The 15,920-nt window shown below is 40.4% G+C and overlaps 1 protein-coding gene across 1 annotated transcript in view; it reads left to right on the top strand.

Moving 5' to 3' along the window:
* The window catches only part of CASP10 (caspase 10), a 28,319-nt gene continuing 12,399 nt past the window's right edge, over positions 1–15,920 (top strand). Inside the window, 5 exon segments of the mRNA XM_010971860.3 lie at positions 1–180; positions 1,488–1,841; positions 3,004–3,097; positions 10,177–10,312; positions 13,897–14,006. Coding sequence (XP_010970162.2) covers positions 1,495–1,841; positions 3,004–3,097; positions 10,177–10,312; positions 13,897–14,006 — 687 coding nt within the window. The 5' untranslated portion in view covers positions 1–180; positions 1,488–1,494.

Here is a 15,920-nt window from a genome sequence, read left to right as displayed (position 1 = left end):
CAGAGGCTCCAGTTGTTACTTCCCGGTCAGCAACAAGTTGAGTTCTCTTCCCACACAAATGGGAGATTCCTTGGAACTTGGAGCACGTGGAGGATTTTAATTTCTTTAAAATTTCTCTGTTCTCAGGAAATTTCCCCAGAACATTTTACCTCCGGAGGATCAGTGGAATTTGATCTGAAGGTAGGTAATTAACACCTTTTCCCTGCTGGTGTCTCACACTCTAGCCTTTTCCCTTGCTTTAATTTACGCCGTAGAAACTTGCAAAAACTGACCACTGTCAGCGATGGGACTGTTTCTGCCTGGATTTATTAGACCTACTGGGGAAAAAGAACGTTTAGAAAGCCCCAGGAAGGTTCTCACACAGCCCTTTCCTGGTAGAAATATGCCAGTTCATAAATGGAGACAAATCTGGCAGACCTGCCAGAGCCAGAGAGCAGAATCTTCAGGAAACTGCAAGATAAATGTGTGATGTTAGAATAAGAAGATGTCCCCAGAAACCAGTCATATTATTTCTAGTATCACAGAGCTACCAGAAGGGAAGAATCCATGGGTGATTACATTAAAAATGACAAATTGTTTGGTTTTCTTTTTCTAACAATAAAAGAAATATATGTTCATTGCATAAAATTTGAGAAACTCAGACAGGAATCCAGAAGAAAATTTACATTATCTGTAATTATACCACCTGGATATAACCACTCTGTGATCTTGATGTTTTGTTTTGGGTTTTTTTTTTTCTGCTGTGTTCGCCTTCCTTTTAGAAAGTAGTTTCTTGTTTCTAAGTAGCCAGGTTTTGCATAATGAGTATACACCTCAGCCCTTAATTACATTGAAAAAATTGTGTCAATTCACCAGTCGGCTGATTAGAATGAAATTTAGTGTAGAAAATGCCATAGTTTATGAACTGCTCAGGTGGAAGTACTGATTTTGGTAATTTATGACTTCCTATGTTGATTTGAGCAACTATTGTCCGAAACCACTCTTTCTGGGATCTGGGGTTATAGCTTCTCTTTCTGTTATATAAAGGCCTGCCCAGTAATGGAGAGCAACGTTAGCGTGTTGTGCTTGGGTTGGTAGACACTTCAGAAATGTAACACCCCCCACCAATTTGTTCTAAAATATAAACGTGCTATTTCTGCCATTTGGTGGGAATGAATTAAGAGCTCCAACTGGAGAAATTGTGCTGTGTCGTCCTCCCTTTTGACCAGCTCCCACTGGGGACATTGTGATTTAGGAGAATTGGAATTGAGTTCCAGTAAAAGGCTCTCTCAAGATCTCCTGAAAGGTTAACATGGAAGTGTTGGGGTCGAGTTTTCTGAGCTATGGGTTTTTGAAGTGACCTCATAGTGATTTTCAGTTTTCAGCACTTCTAGGAGAGTCTAAGGCTTGGAACAGAGGAGGCCAGAACTGGGGGAGCACCTGGGAAGCTGGGGTGCCGGTTGTCCTTATGCTGTAACGTGTGGCTCCCACTGCTCTGTCTCTTTCAGGGTGGCCATGACATCTCAAGGCGGAAGTCTGAGTTCCAATTTAGATGATAACTGTCAAGTGAACTTTCGAGGGAAGCTTCTGATTATAGACTCCAACCTGGGGGATCAAGATGTGGAGCGCTTAAAGTTTCTCTGCCGGGACCTCATTGCCCACAAGAGCCTAGAGAAGTCCAGCTCAGCCTTGGATGTTTTTGATTATCTGTTGGCAGAGGAGCTGCTGAGCAAGGAGGACCCCTTCTTCCTAGCGGAACTCCTCTACATCATCAAGCAGAAATCCCTGCTGCGGCACCTCCCCTACACCAAAGAGCAGGTGGAGCACTTGCTGCCGGCCCGCAGGAAGGTCTCCCTGTTCAGGTGATCAACGCCGCAGGGCCACTGGGCTTTGAAAGGAGGCTGGGATTAAGAGTTTTAATCTTAAAGATGAACGCGTTTCTAAGATTTTTTTTTTTTCCTTGTCTACCTTCCTGGATGGTTTGGTGATTCTAAAACCGGAGATTCTCAGCTTCAGGTGCTAATGAGAAGGGAGGCCGGGAGGTCAGCAAAGTTTCAAAACCCAGCCCTGGGCCTGGGGGTGGCTGCCCTTTGTTTCGTCTCCCGCCTCCACACTGCCAGGGCCACGCCTTCCCGCTCGCCAGCCTCCATGCTCTCAGGCTGGCCTTCCTCCAGTGAGTCACTACTGTGCCCACCTCTCCCCAGCCGTTTGAGAAGAGAGTAATGCATTCTGGGAGTCAAGTCAGCAAGATAAAAAAGGAGATGTGTCTCTGGGGTAGGGAGGGACGTCATTTACGCCATGTCAAGTACATTTTGGGGTGAAACCCAGAGAGATCAAATGTAGGCATCAGACCTTAGACAACACTGTTTTAAATTGTCCACTGATCCAGTAGCTACATCAGACAGGGAAGAGCCTTTGAATCATTACTTTATGGCCTGGAGGATAAGGATCTTGCAGGCCTTACCGCTCCAATGGGCTCCTAGGACCCGAGGTAAACTTGGTCAGTGAGGGAATTCTGGAAATGGTTATTTCCACTCTTCTGGTTAAACAGCTGAGGAATGAATGGTCTCGGGCAAACAGAGGTGTAGTGTTCAGTTTTTCTCGTTGTGGATTATATGCTTCCCCAGAATTTGGGGTAGTTTCCTTTCTTTTTGACAATGGACTTTATAATCACTGGCATCGGCTCCTCTCTGATGAGGGCCTATAAAGGAAGCCGGAATTTCAGGAATGGAGTCCGGGGAAGGGCTGGCATGCCGGCATTGTGTTTTATACCTTCCTAGTGTGATGTGAACCAGCGCTGGACTGGGAATCGGAGGTCCTGCCCCTACTGCTTACTGTTGTCGTGATTTAATGGGTCACTTTGAAGCTCAAAGTTTTCGTTTTTGAATCTACAAAATGGGATTAATAATTACTCACAGGCTTGTGATCATTCAAATGAGAGATAACGTTTATTAAAGCACTGAATTTACTGCCTGTTCTCTGCAAGTGCGAGGCTTTAATTCGTCTCCTGGGTGTGTGTCTTAGGAACCTTCTCTATGAACTGTCAGAAGACATCAGCTCAGAGAACTTAAAGAGCATGATCTTCCTTCTGAGGGAGTCGATTCCGAAAGTCCAGATGGTGAGTGGGCCGTACCGGACGGGGCCTTTGTAAGCATCGCCTGAATTGGTGACGTTGTTGGAAAGGGCTTTCAGGAGGGCTCGTTTGTTGCGGGAGACAGTGTCACACGAGGGTGAGGAATACGGACTTTTGGTGGGCCTGGCGTCTAGTCTTGGTTCTGTGACTAACTCCTTGGTGTGGGGCCAGTGACTGAACATTTCGGAGTCTCCATTTTCCCACATGTCATATTGTAGACAATTACACTTCTTCCTTCCAGGGCTGTTAGGAGGATTAGATGAAATAATGTACATAAACTATTAGCCAGGGCCTATATTTGGCACCCAGTAACCAGGATGTAAATGATTGACTGCTGCTGGCATCCACTGTGTTTTACGAGGCAGAAATGTAGGGGGCACCACAGAGAAGCAAGGAGGTGGTAGATACCTGCAGAGTGGGAATTGGTCGTCCATCCCCTCCGTTAGCTGAGGTTTCTGAGGGAGCTGTCCTTTTCAGTGGACTTCACAGTGTCCCCCACGCAGACTTCGTGCGAAACTCATCTGAGACACGTGTTTGAAGATGTGCTTTGTAAAGGGCGGTACGGGTGCCTTGAACCAACAGTGATGTTTTTAATATTAATGTGATGCTATCTGCTGATTCTCTTGCTCGATGGGTCACATGTAAGGGCAGGAAAGTAGCTGCACACTGCTCCTCCGTGCCTCAAAACTGTTTTTTCTTTTGATTCTCATAACAGCTTGTGACAAGCAAGTCAGTGAATTTGGGAAGGGGCCAATTTTCAAATTTTATCCTCTAACATTAATTTTGTTATTCAACTGCTATTTTTTACTCAATTTTAAGTTATAAAATGCTTGATAACACCAAAAAATACATGTAACATGTATAGAAGTTATGAAACATAGCACTAGGTGAACAGCCACAGGTCCCCCATCCAACTTAGGAAAGAGCACATCACGAATGCAAAGAGTCTACGTGTGTAGCCCTCCCAGATCAACTGAGATTATTGACAAAGAACTTTTTTTTAAAGGAAAAATCACTGAGGAGTGGAATGCTTTTTTACATGTGGTAGGTCCAATGAGGACCATGTTTAGTAATTCATTAAACATGTTTCCTGGTGTCGGACCTGTAGGTTAATTAACCTGCAGATTACTTCTGTGTTTTGGCTACAATCTTTGAGTCCTTCTCTTTCCTTTTCAGAATGCTCAGGGATTTTAGCCTCTTGCTAAAGATGCTCCCTCTTGCATCTTTCCATTGGTTATCTCTCCAGGCTCCCTTGTGCCAAAGATTGGTTGTGGGTTCCTTGGTGGTGGGGGCTGAGTCTTACTCATCATCATAGCCCCACAACCTTGGAGAATTACCAAATGGCGCTGTGAACAAAAGCATGAGTGAACGGGAGGATGTAATCTTCCCCATCTTTTTGAGAAAACGGCCTGAACCCTTTCTGCTTCTGTGATTTTACTATGAATAACTGGCCAGGGGATTAGCAGATGAACTAAACCACCAAGACGGGGATGTGCAAAGATCCTCTTAGAGCATTCTCATGGTTGTTGCCCCTTGTCTGAATCTAATAATTTTCTTCCTCAGTTAACCCCTGGAAGTTCTGATGTCCTCCTGTTTTTGTTTTTTACACACTTTTTCTTTTCTTTTTATCTTTTTATTCTTAAAAAACAAACCCAACAAGATACAAGTACAGAAAATGACACAAAACATAGAGCTTAATGAATTATTTTAAGGCTAACATCCTTGAATCTACCACTGAAGTCAAGAAATTGAATTTTGCCAGCCACTCCAGAAACCCCTCCATTTGCTCCCTCCCAGATACAGCCCCTTCCTACTCCTTGGAAGTAACTACCATCCTGGCTTTTATAGTAACTATGTTCTCATGTTTTGTTATGGTTTTATCACTTACCTGTATATCTCTAGAACTCAATTTTGTCTTGACCAGTTTTTTTTTTTTTTTTTTAGTGTCTTTTCATCTGTAGGTTAAATGCCCACCCTGTAATCCCTTTCTTTTTCTTAAAATGTGTCTGTTGAAGAACCCCAGTACAACTGGCCCGTAGAATTTCCTACAGTCTAGGTTTTGCTGATTGTGCAAGTTTGGTGCAGTTTGGCCTGCTTCTCTGTCTTCCACATTTCCTGCAAATCAGGCAGCTGGGTTCAGAGGTTTTGTCGGACTCAGATCGGGTCCTTTTGCCAGATGAGAGATGGTCACATGTTGTGCTCATTCCTTGGGGTGCACACAATGCCTGGTTTCCTCTCTCTTTTGATACTAGCCACTCTTGATGTTGAACAGATCTACGTATTGATCCTTTGGGGGTCGCAAAATGAAGATATTCAAGTTCTATTATTTCTATTATTTTACTTCCCTCTCACCTATTTGGTTACTTGGTGATACAGTTTATATATAAGTCCTTGATACTTTCTTTATTTACTCGTTCAAGATAATTGCTGGTTTCCTGTTATTCTCTGAAAATGACCTAGTATAAAAAATACATAAATTTGAACTCATGGATTTAAAACATTTTGATGAGTTTCAACCCACAGCAATTATTATCCTTATTGAAATTCAAATTGTTCCATCTTTGCCCAATTTCCTCATCAAGTTGGTTCTCGAGTCATTTTGACATTACTCTAGCAATATTTGATGACTTCCTTAGTGTGACAAGTTGTCTTATGTTAATTTTTTGTGTATTTTGCCCAGACCTAGAATCCAACATTTTTCCAAAGCCCTGGTTTCTTTTCATGAGAAATGTTATTTCAAGATACAAGTTAGATGCTGGATATGCTCATTGCTTCGGGGTTGATGATTGTTTCTGTGTTTTTTTTCCCCCCAAAGAATAGTGCTAGGAAATGTGTGTGTGTGTAAATTTTTTGTTTTGTTTCAAAGTAAAATATTTCATGAATTCATACTATTATTTCCAAGTCAAATTCGTGTTGTTAATTAATCTCTTCTGTATTATATTTGTATCTTCTTTTTTTTCCCCGGTTCTCATGTTACAGGGCATGATAAAATTTGTTACAGGGTTATTTGCTTTATCCCCTATTACATATACAACACTCTCAGAATATCAATATTAATACTTCTACCACCAATATAATTAATCACAAGATTGGAATGTTTATTTTGCATGTGCTACACCCATTTTCTCCCCATTTTTTTAGGGTTGAAATATATTTACATTGTCAGAGTATATAGCCATTGTATACTCCATTCTCTCTTCTTTTATTTGTTTGTTTTTGATGAGGGTAAGGTAATTAGGTTTATTTCTTTTTAGAGGAGGGACTGAGGATTGGATCCAGGACCTCATGCACACTAAACATGCCCTCTACCACTCCTCCACCTCTTTCTTTTAAAATTTTGCTTTTACACTCTCTTTTAATCCTCCTTTAGTTCTCTTTCTACAAGTAAATATACACGAGGGGTGTGTGTGTATGTGTTTACAAGCATATCCTATAGGTCCATAAGTTCTTGAAGAATCATAAAACCAGGGAATTTTGTTTTAGATAATAGTTTTTTAATGTGCTTGAGTTTGCATTGGTGCAAAGTGATTACCTACTCATGTGACAGCATTTCACCTTAAATGTAGAATTTCTCAACACCAAGGGAGATTCCTGTAGTTTGAAAAGCTCTCCAGGTTATTCGGATAATATTCGCTCCCAGCTTTGGGCATCCTCTCATAATTTTTCCAGTCTCTGGGTTTATAGGTATTACATCTGTTGTGATGCACAGAAGTCCTTACTCCCCACAATGGGGTGGGGGGTAAGAAGGGCATTTAATATGCTCAACACGGAGCCATGATTTCCCACTGAGAAAAGCCAGGGAATGTATTTCTTCCTCTGGGCCTTTCTGCTTAAAAGGCGTCTATAGCTACAGAACTCTTCATGGTCAGGAGCAGCTCAAACATTTCTCCCTCTGCTAAACTAGCTTTTAAATCATCAAAGGCCCATGTCCAAGTAGCCAAATGATTTTATGTTTTTCTCTATCCATACAACAGTAAAAGGAGAAGTCACTCTGTTTAGCTGTGGCGTAGAACTGTGGAATAACCCGGTCAAATTCATGGAAACTGCAGTTCCTTCTTGGATTTAAAATGACCTCAGCTTTATTCCAAAGGAGATCTAACTCATCACGTCAGACTTGTGGCTGAGTTATACACCTCAGATAATCCAGGTTGATCTCTGTCTGGCTGTGTGGTAAGATCAGCCTTCTGAAGTGTGTAAAGGACAGACTCTAAGCAACCCAGATGCATTTCCATACCGGGGCTTAATGGGGCTGCATTATCTGCAATTGCAATTGCAAAAGATTTTATCACAGGAGTAAATTTTTAACCAGCCAAGGGAGGAGGGCCTGAACACCCCTCAGCCAAAAAGGAAAGGTTGGAAATTCACAAAGTCTCTCTAGATGGACAGAGCTGACCTGTGCAGGGTGTTTTAGGTTTCTGCTTTGACAGCTTTCACACAAACTTAGAGCAGCATAGCTGCCTTCACACATCCTGAGAGACCCAACAACTGTCAGGATATCCGTTCTCAGGATAGCAATCAACATAGAACGTTGGTTGTAAGGGAAACCACACCCAAACCTACTACCTTTCTAGCAAAGAAGCAGAACAAAAGAGAACTTCCTGCTAATATTTCTCAGGGTGGTGTTCTTAAACTAGCATGCAGACTCCATTTAAATTGTGGGTGTTTGTGTGTGTGTGAGTGGGAGGCGTCATTTACTCAACATCTAAAACAAAGGATAATGGATTTCCATCGTTGCTTTTGGAATCATGTCTTAGCCCCTTTACTTCCTCCTGGTAGAAAGCTGTCAAGATAGGAGTTTCTGTTTTGAGGTTCAGTGAGTGCTCATGCGCATATCAGCTACTGTAGAACCTTGTGCAGGGGATTCCCTCTGATCCCTTTGCCCAGCTGATCAGCTCTGCATGAATCTTCCTTTACCCCCTCTTCCCTCCTGCTTTATTTTCTGGGCAGGTCATTGGTGTGCTAGGGCTGCAGGTGAGGACACACACATTTCTTTGCCTTTTTGGTTCTCCGGAATGTCTTGAAAATTTATCATCTCTCTTTTGATTGGATTAGGATAGAGCACAGTTAAAACTTTGTAACTCTGGCCCTTCCCTTGGTTGTTGGTATATTGAGTGCCTTGTTTGAAAACACACACACACACGCACACACACACACACACACACACACACACACACTCTCTCTCTCTCTCCCTAACCCATCCTCATCCTTCTTTTGCTGCTCTGTTTTCTTCCTTCCTTTTATTGCTAACTTCTTGAAAGAATAGTCAACACACACTCTTTCTCCACTGACTCATCTCTTAGTCACTCCAATGCATTCCAGGGTGGCTTCAGCCTCCATCACTCCCAAGAAACTGTTCTTGCTGGAGGCACCATGAGACTCTTTGAAACGAGATTTTTAGTTTCTCATCATTTCCCGCATATGATTTTCTTTGCTTGGTATATCCTTTTCCATGTTGGCAGTGAAGGCCTAGTCATCCCTCAAGACCACACTCAGTTATTACCAGCTAGTGTGAAGGCTGCTCTGTGGAACAGGTGAAGGATGAAGAAGCGGGGGGTATCACCATTTGACATGATCTTTGACTCTTCCTTTATTTTTTCACCGACTTCCAACTGACCTTCAGACTCACCAAGTTACACTTCAGAAATGTCTCTCAAATCTGTTGCTGCCTCTGCATTTGCACTCCTAGCTTTAGACCATATCTTGACAGTCTCTTCACCAGAGTATTTAATCTTCCTGCCAACATTTTCTCTCTAGTCCATTTCCTCCTCAACCTATCCCCAAGACTTCTATTTAAAAAGAAAATCTGTTCATGTCACTCTTCTCCTTAAAAACTCCTACTGGCACCCCTTCATCCTCAGGACACTTGCCCAGACCTCTCAGTGTTCCTTCCTGGTCTGATACCAGCCTACCATTCCGGCCGTGACCTAGCTTTCACTTGGAGTTTGTACTCAGGCTTCCTGCTCAATATTCCTGAACACACTGTCCCTTTTTATCCATCCAACATGTCTGGGGACTCCCCCACCTGCCTGTTCCCATCCTGCCGACACTTATTGTGTATGCAGTTAGATAGTGTTCAGATGTTCACTTTCTGATTATTTATTCTTTTCTGTGGGCTCTACCACAGTTTTATTCATCTGTATTTTTTCATAACCAGATTCATACACTGATTGAAAAGCCCTTGTCCCTGAAAAGATTATGGTGCCCACCACCCCATTTGTAATTCAATATCAAAATAATACTAGCCAATTTGCACTTTTTCCCAGGAGTACTTAAGAAATGTTTTTCTTTTAAAATACCAAATATAAAATTCTCTCAAAATATTTTCTTCTCATTTCTTTGGTGCTCCTGTTTTGCTGCTAACCTAATCTATTATATCTTGACAGCGTGGGTTAGAGGCAGTATGACTCAGTGGTTAATAAGACAAGCCTTGGTATCAGACTACCAGGGTTCAAATACCGGCTCTGCCACTTATTGGCTCTGAGACCTTGGACAAGTAACTGAACCTCTCTGCACCTCAGTTATTTCATCTTTAAAATGGAGATTATAATAGTATTTACCTCATTGGGTTTTTTTCTTTTTCTTAACAGCATTATTGAGATATAATTCACATGCCAAGTAATTCACCCATTTAAAGTGTACCATTCAATACTTTTTAGTAAATTTATGGATTATATACAACTATCTTTACAGTTGAAACTGAGCAGGACCCTTTGGGGGCCTTCCTGGGTACAAAAGCCTTTCTGTGCCCCCGTTTCTTATTTGAAGAAAAAGGTTTTAGTCTCCTAAGCCTTCCCTGAGTTCCAAAGGGCCTCACTGGATTGTTTTGAGCTTAATATACAACAAGCACTTTCAGGCAGTGAGTTCTGAATATTTGGTATCTGGTGTTAATAGAGACTTACTCAGTAGTGCCCCTCCTCCCATACTTTCGAAGTCCTCCTGGATGGACACTCCACATTAGTCATCAATGCGAAACCTGGTGCCTAGTGGCCACACAGGTAAAGTTTATTGAATGAATACGGATAATCAGTAGGCAAGTAAATGTGACGCCATTGATTCTCTTGCAGACCTCTCTAAGTTTCCTGGCATATCTGGAGAAACAAGCCCAAATAGATGAAGATAATCTGACGTTACTGGAGGATCTCTGCAAAAAAATTGTACCTAACCTTACGAGAAAGATAGAAAAATATAAAAGAGAGAAAGGTAACTAGCTTATGCTTGCTTGCTCACTTGCTTGCACCAGACCATGGGAATTCTTAAACCAACTGGCCATGTATGATTTTTACTCATTATTCTGATAGTATTCTCTTGGGAAAGCCAGAAATCCCCCCATTTGTTCATTTTATATATGTGTATACACACACACACACACACACACACACACACACACACAGATATGTACCTATATAGCTGATGTACAATGTATGTTTCAGGTTTACAGCACAGTGATTCAAAAATTTTAGATTATAGTCCATTTATAGTTATTATAAAGTAGTGGCCATAGTCCCTGATCAACACATATTTATTGAATGCATACTTTGTACTAGGCACAGTTTTAGAAGTTGGAGGTGCAGCAAGGTATACAGCAAAGGTCCTGCCCTTTGGAGCTTCTACTCTAGTGGGGGAGAGTAGTCTTCTTCTGGTTCTTATGTGGGAGTGAGAGTAACAGAAATTGTTTGAATGAAATAACACACAAAAATAGGAGACAGGAGGACACAGAGGTTAAGAATGGGGTCTATGGAGTCAGAGTGCCAGGACTCCACTTGTTCATGGTGCAGTGGCCCTCTCCTCAGCTGTTTTATGTCTCCCTTTTCCCATCTGTAAAGTGGGGATAATAATAGTACCTACCTCATGGGGGTTTTTGAGGATTGAATGGGGGAATTCCTATAAAACGCATGTCTGGCACAGAGTAAGCTTTCAACACACATTGCTATGAATCTGTTTATTAGAAAGGAAAGTCACAAAAACTTTCATATCCTCAGAAATTACTATCAGAGAAGACTTTTCTTTCTGTTTTGTCTTTAGTCTGTCTTGTAAGGGTTGTATTGTTGTGGCATTATTTAGAAGTAGCTGCCCAGGGCAGAATCAAACTTGGTTGCCTCATCGTGTGTCAATATGGTAAATATTTGTGTTTTTTCCAAGTCCATTTCTCCACTATTAAACAAGAGCTAAAAGTAAACACTCACGAATGTATTCGTGAAACTTTTTTGCCACACCCGCATTTTGACTCAGAGACTCAATGTAGTGTGCAAATTTATCTGGTCGAAAAAGAAACAATCCAAAAGGAAACTTCTAAGAATTCTATTAACACAAAATGAGAATTTGAGAATTTGTTAATTTGAGAAAATCTCGAACAACAATCAAAGCAATGAATAATTTAATGTATAATTTAAGTAAAAGTTATGAAGAATAAAAACAGTTCTAACCATCAAGTTATCAAGCAATAAATAAAAAGCAGGAAGTTGATACTGAAAGTATTTTTGAAACACTCACTTGAACTCTGAATGCTGAGATATTTTTCTGATCATATCATCACTTTCCTGTGAAGTAGTAACCCATACAAAGTAAACATAGGGCAGGTAGCCAGATTATTTTGGATATTTGAACTCTGGAGAAGGCACTCTAGTTTCTTCGTAGTAAATGTTTACATTCCTCTCAGTGAGTCTTGAGGACAGAGCTTCATATCAGAATTCAAATTTTGATTTTTTCTTTTCCACAACCTACCTGCTCTGTGATCTCTTTTGGATGATGAAGGGAGAAAAATTGTTTTCCTTTACTACTCACACTAACATTTCTGGAACACCTTTGACCCCAGATGTGTGCATTTTTCCACACCAAGCAATTCTCCAACTGGGTATATTAAGGTTTAATTCAGTTCTGACACTAACCAGAGTTATCGCAGATCCTATAGCTTAAGGCCTCAGTCTCTCAAGCCTGCCCCCACCAGTCACAAGTAGTGGGTCCGCAGATTACCCACAGCTTCTGTTCAACTTGGTTACAAACCAGGGGTTCCCAAGACCCCCTCCTCAGATTTGATAATTTGCTAGAACAGCTCACAGAATTTAGGAAAATAGTTTACTTACTAGGTTACTGGTTAATTATAAAAGGATACAACTCAGGAACAGCCAAGTGGAAGAGATGCATAGGGGAAGGTATAGGGGGTCACCCTCTCAGCACGTCCCAGCATGAGCCCCAACCCAGAAGCTCTCTGCACCCCTTCAGGCAGAGGTTTTTATGGAGACTTCATTATGTAGGCACAGATGATTAAATCTTTGGCCATTATGATTAATTCAACCTCCAGCCCCTGCCCCCTTTCCTGAGTTCTGCGAGTAGGGCTGAAAATTCCAACCCTCTGATCTCTTCATTAGGTCCCCCAGCAACCAGACCCCATCCTGAGGCTGTCCAGGAGCCCCCAACCACTGGTCATCTACTAGCATACAAAATGTCACCACATCTACTAGCATACAAAATGTCACCAATCACTTCTGAGATTCTAGGGTTTTAGGAGCTGTGTGCCAGCAAAGGGGGCATATATTTATTTATTATTTATATTTATTTATTATTTTGTGTATATTTATTATTATATCATAGGTGTCAGTTAATATTTAAATTTTGACTGCCTACAATCCTCTGGGAGTTTGGGCCTAAATCTGCCATTTAGGATGAAGGACTGAAAAGATAGTGGGTATGCAGACTTCAGACTTCCCTGTAAGTGAAGTGAGCCAAAGGCTAAGCCCACTGCACCTGATTAGGACATGAGCTCTGTTTATGGACCACCTGGGTATCTTTCTGAGTTTTCCTGAGCCTTGGTGTTTGTTTTCATATTTTAAATATATTATTAAAAATAGTGTATAATAATTACAATAAAATTAAATAAAAATTCAAATAATGGCAATAATACAAAGTGTAGAAGTAAAATCTCTTCTTTTGCTTCCACTGCCGATCCATCCCCCAGAGACAATCACTGTTTAGAGTACATTTGTGTAGCTTTTCTTCTATATAGAGATAAATGTGTGTGTGTGTGTGTAGATAGGTAGATACATATGATACATATTGAAGTAAGATCATGCTAATCATATTCCATAACTTGTTTTTTTTCCCACTTACTATATCTGGCATTTCCCCATGTATATAATACAGATATAGCTCATTCTTATTCATGGTTCCATAGAAATAGATTTTATATATGATATATTTATTTAATCAACACTTTTTAAACTTTATTTTTTAATAAAAAAAAGCCTTTTTTTTTCAGTGGAGGTACTAGGGATTGAACCCAGGACCTCGTGCATGCTAAGTATGTGCTCTACCACTGAGCTATACCCTCCGCCTTATTTAATCAACACTTTTAATGATTTTTCTTTTCCTTTCTTTCCTTTTCCTTCCTTCCTTCTTTCTTTTTCTGTTTGCTATTACAGTCTGAGTTCTGGTTTTATTTCTTGAGATAATGCTTTTGTAATGTTTACTTAGCAATTAGAGGACACATTAAGCACCATAAGTTCTGAAATAGTATTTAGTATATGGTCGTTTTAAGGAACTAATTAAATTACAAAAATAAGAAAAATAATAAGGAATAAAATATAATAATACAAGGAATGAAAATATAATGATAAATAAAAATAATTTATAAATTCACATTTTTGTCTGGGTATATATGTAGACCTCTTTAAGAAATGCCACTACAAATTTGCAGGTACCTGTAAAATAACTTCTTTTGATGATGGGTTATCTCAGATTGCTACTAGTCAGAAGGTGATTTTTGTTTCCCTATACAATTCTATTCCCAGCGTCCCAGGTAGTGACACCTCCGGTAGCCACGGGAACTGAGCCATTGCATCAAGGAGAAGAGGAACTATTTTCCCACTCAGACATTAAACAATTACTTGGAAGCTTATCGGTAGGTTCATTGGTGTGTTGGTAAGTGTTTAACCACCAGCCCTACTCTCCAATGCCAGCAAAAGTGAGGGGGAGAGAGAGAGAGAGAGAGAACCTGAGGACCTGATTTGTAGCATTTGGTGTAAATACTCCCACCATGGCTGATTTCCAGTTACCAACATGGCATTAACTGGATTTCAGACATTAACTGAAAAGCTAACGATTGGCTCTCACTAGCTGGTTTGAGCTGACTCCAGTACACCACTGGTTTGCATTGAAACAGTTCTGTTCTTATCCATGGGACTTGATCAGGGCTAGCTTCATGGGTGTACAGCCTGTACAGAGCCCATGCTTCTTTAATGCTCAGCTGCCATTGTTTTCAAATCCTTAATAATGTATGAACAAGGGGCCTCACATTTTTATTTTGCACTGGGCCCCAGAGGACATAAACTGGTCCTGTAGTATTCAGCAATGGAAGGGTGGGTCGAGCAGGACACACGGGGAGAATCTGCATTCTGTTCCTCACAACTTGATCGTGACCCTTGGGAGACACATGACATTCTTCCCTGAGATTTATGTTTCTTCCCAGCTGACTTCACAGATCTATTTTGCCAACATCTGTCAGCATCAATGAGGTTAGTTTGGCCCTGGAATATTTTGCTTTCAGTTTTGGTTTTTAATTGTGGTAAAACACACATAACTTAAAATTTACTATCTTAACCATTAAAATTTTTTTAAAAAATTGCTGTAAAATGCAAATAACATGAAATGTACCATATTAACCATTTTTAAGCATATAGCATTGTTAAGTGCATTTACATTGCTGTATAACCAGAAATCTTTTCATATTGCAAAACTGAAACTCTGTGTCCATTAAACACTAACTCCTCATTCTCCCTCCCACCAGCCCCTGGCAAACACCGTTCTACTCCCTGTCTCTATGAATGTGACTATGCTGGGTACCCCATATGAATGGAATCATATAGTATTTGTCTTTTTGGACTGGCTTATTTCACTTAGTATAATGTCCTCAAGGTTCATCCATGTCAGAATTTTCTTCATTTTTAAGGCTCAGTAATATTCCATTGTGTGTATATACCACATCTTGTTTATCCATTGATCCATGGATGGACACTTGGAGTCCTTCTACTGTTTGGCTAGTGTGAATAATACTGCTATGAACATGGGTGTACAAATATCTCTTTGAGACTCTGCTTTCAGTTCTTTTGGGTATATACCTAGAAGTGGGGTTGCTGGATCTTATGATCATTTTATACTTCTCTTTTTGAAGAACTACTGTACTGTTTTCCGTAGCAGCTGCATCATTTGGCATTTTCACAAACAAAGCACGAGGGTTCCAGTTTCTCCACATCCTTGCCAACGCTTGTTATTTTCTTGGTTTTTGATAGTAGCCAACCTAATAGGTGTGAGTTTCACTGTAGTTTTGATTTGCATTTCTCTAATGATTAGTTATGTTGAGCATTTTTTCATGTGCTTGCTGGCCATCTGTGTATCTTCTTTGAGGAAATGTCTATTCAAGTCTTTTCTCCATTTTTTAATTGGGTTAAAGTTTTACTTTTTATTCTTAAAATTTCTTTGATGGCTTATTTACTCCTTTCACGGTGCCATACTTTTACAATTATAATTTTTTAATTTTTAAATTTGGAAATATGTTCAACCTTACAGAAAAGTTGAAAAAATGAGAATAATACAAAGAGCACTGTTTCCCCAGATTCTCTTCCCTGTTGTTGACTTTTACCCCATTTGTTTTATCATCTGTGTGCTCTCTCTATCTTTATCTTTTTTTTTTTTCCTGAACTTTTTTTTAAAAAACAGTTACACTCCCATTTCTTTCTTTCTTTCTTTCTTTATTTTAACAGAGGTAATGGGGATTGAACCCAGGACCTCAGGCATGCTAAGCATGTATTCTACCACT

The sequence above is a fragment of the Camelus bactrianus genome, chromosome 5 (genome assembly GCF_048773025.1).
Source record: "Camelus bactrianus isolate YW-2024 breed Bactrian camel chromosome 5, ASM4877302v1, whole genome shotgun sequence".
Taxonomy (NCBI): Eukaryota; Metazoa; Chordata; class Mammalia; order Artiodactyla; family Camelidae; genus Camelus; species Camelus bactrianus.
This window is presented reverse-complemented; position numbering and strand designations above follow the sequence as displayed.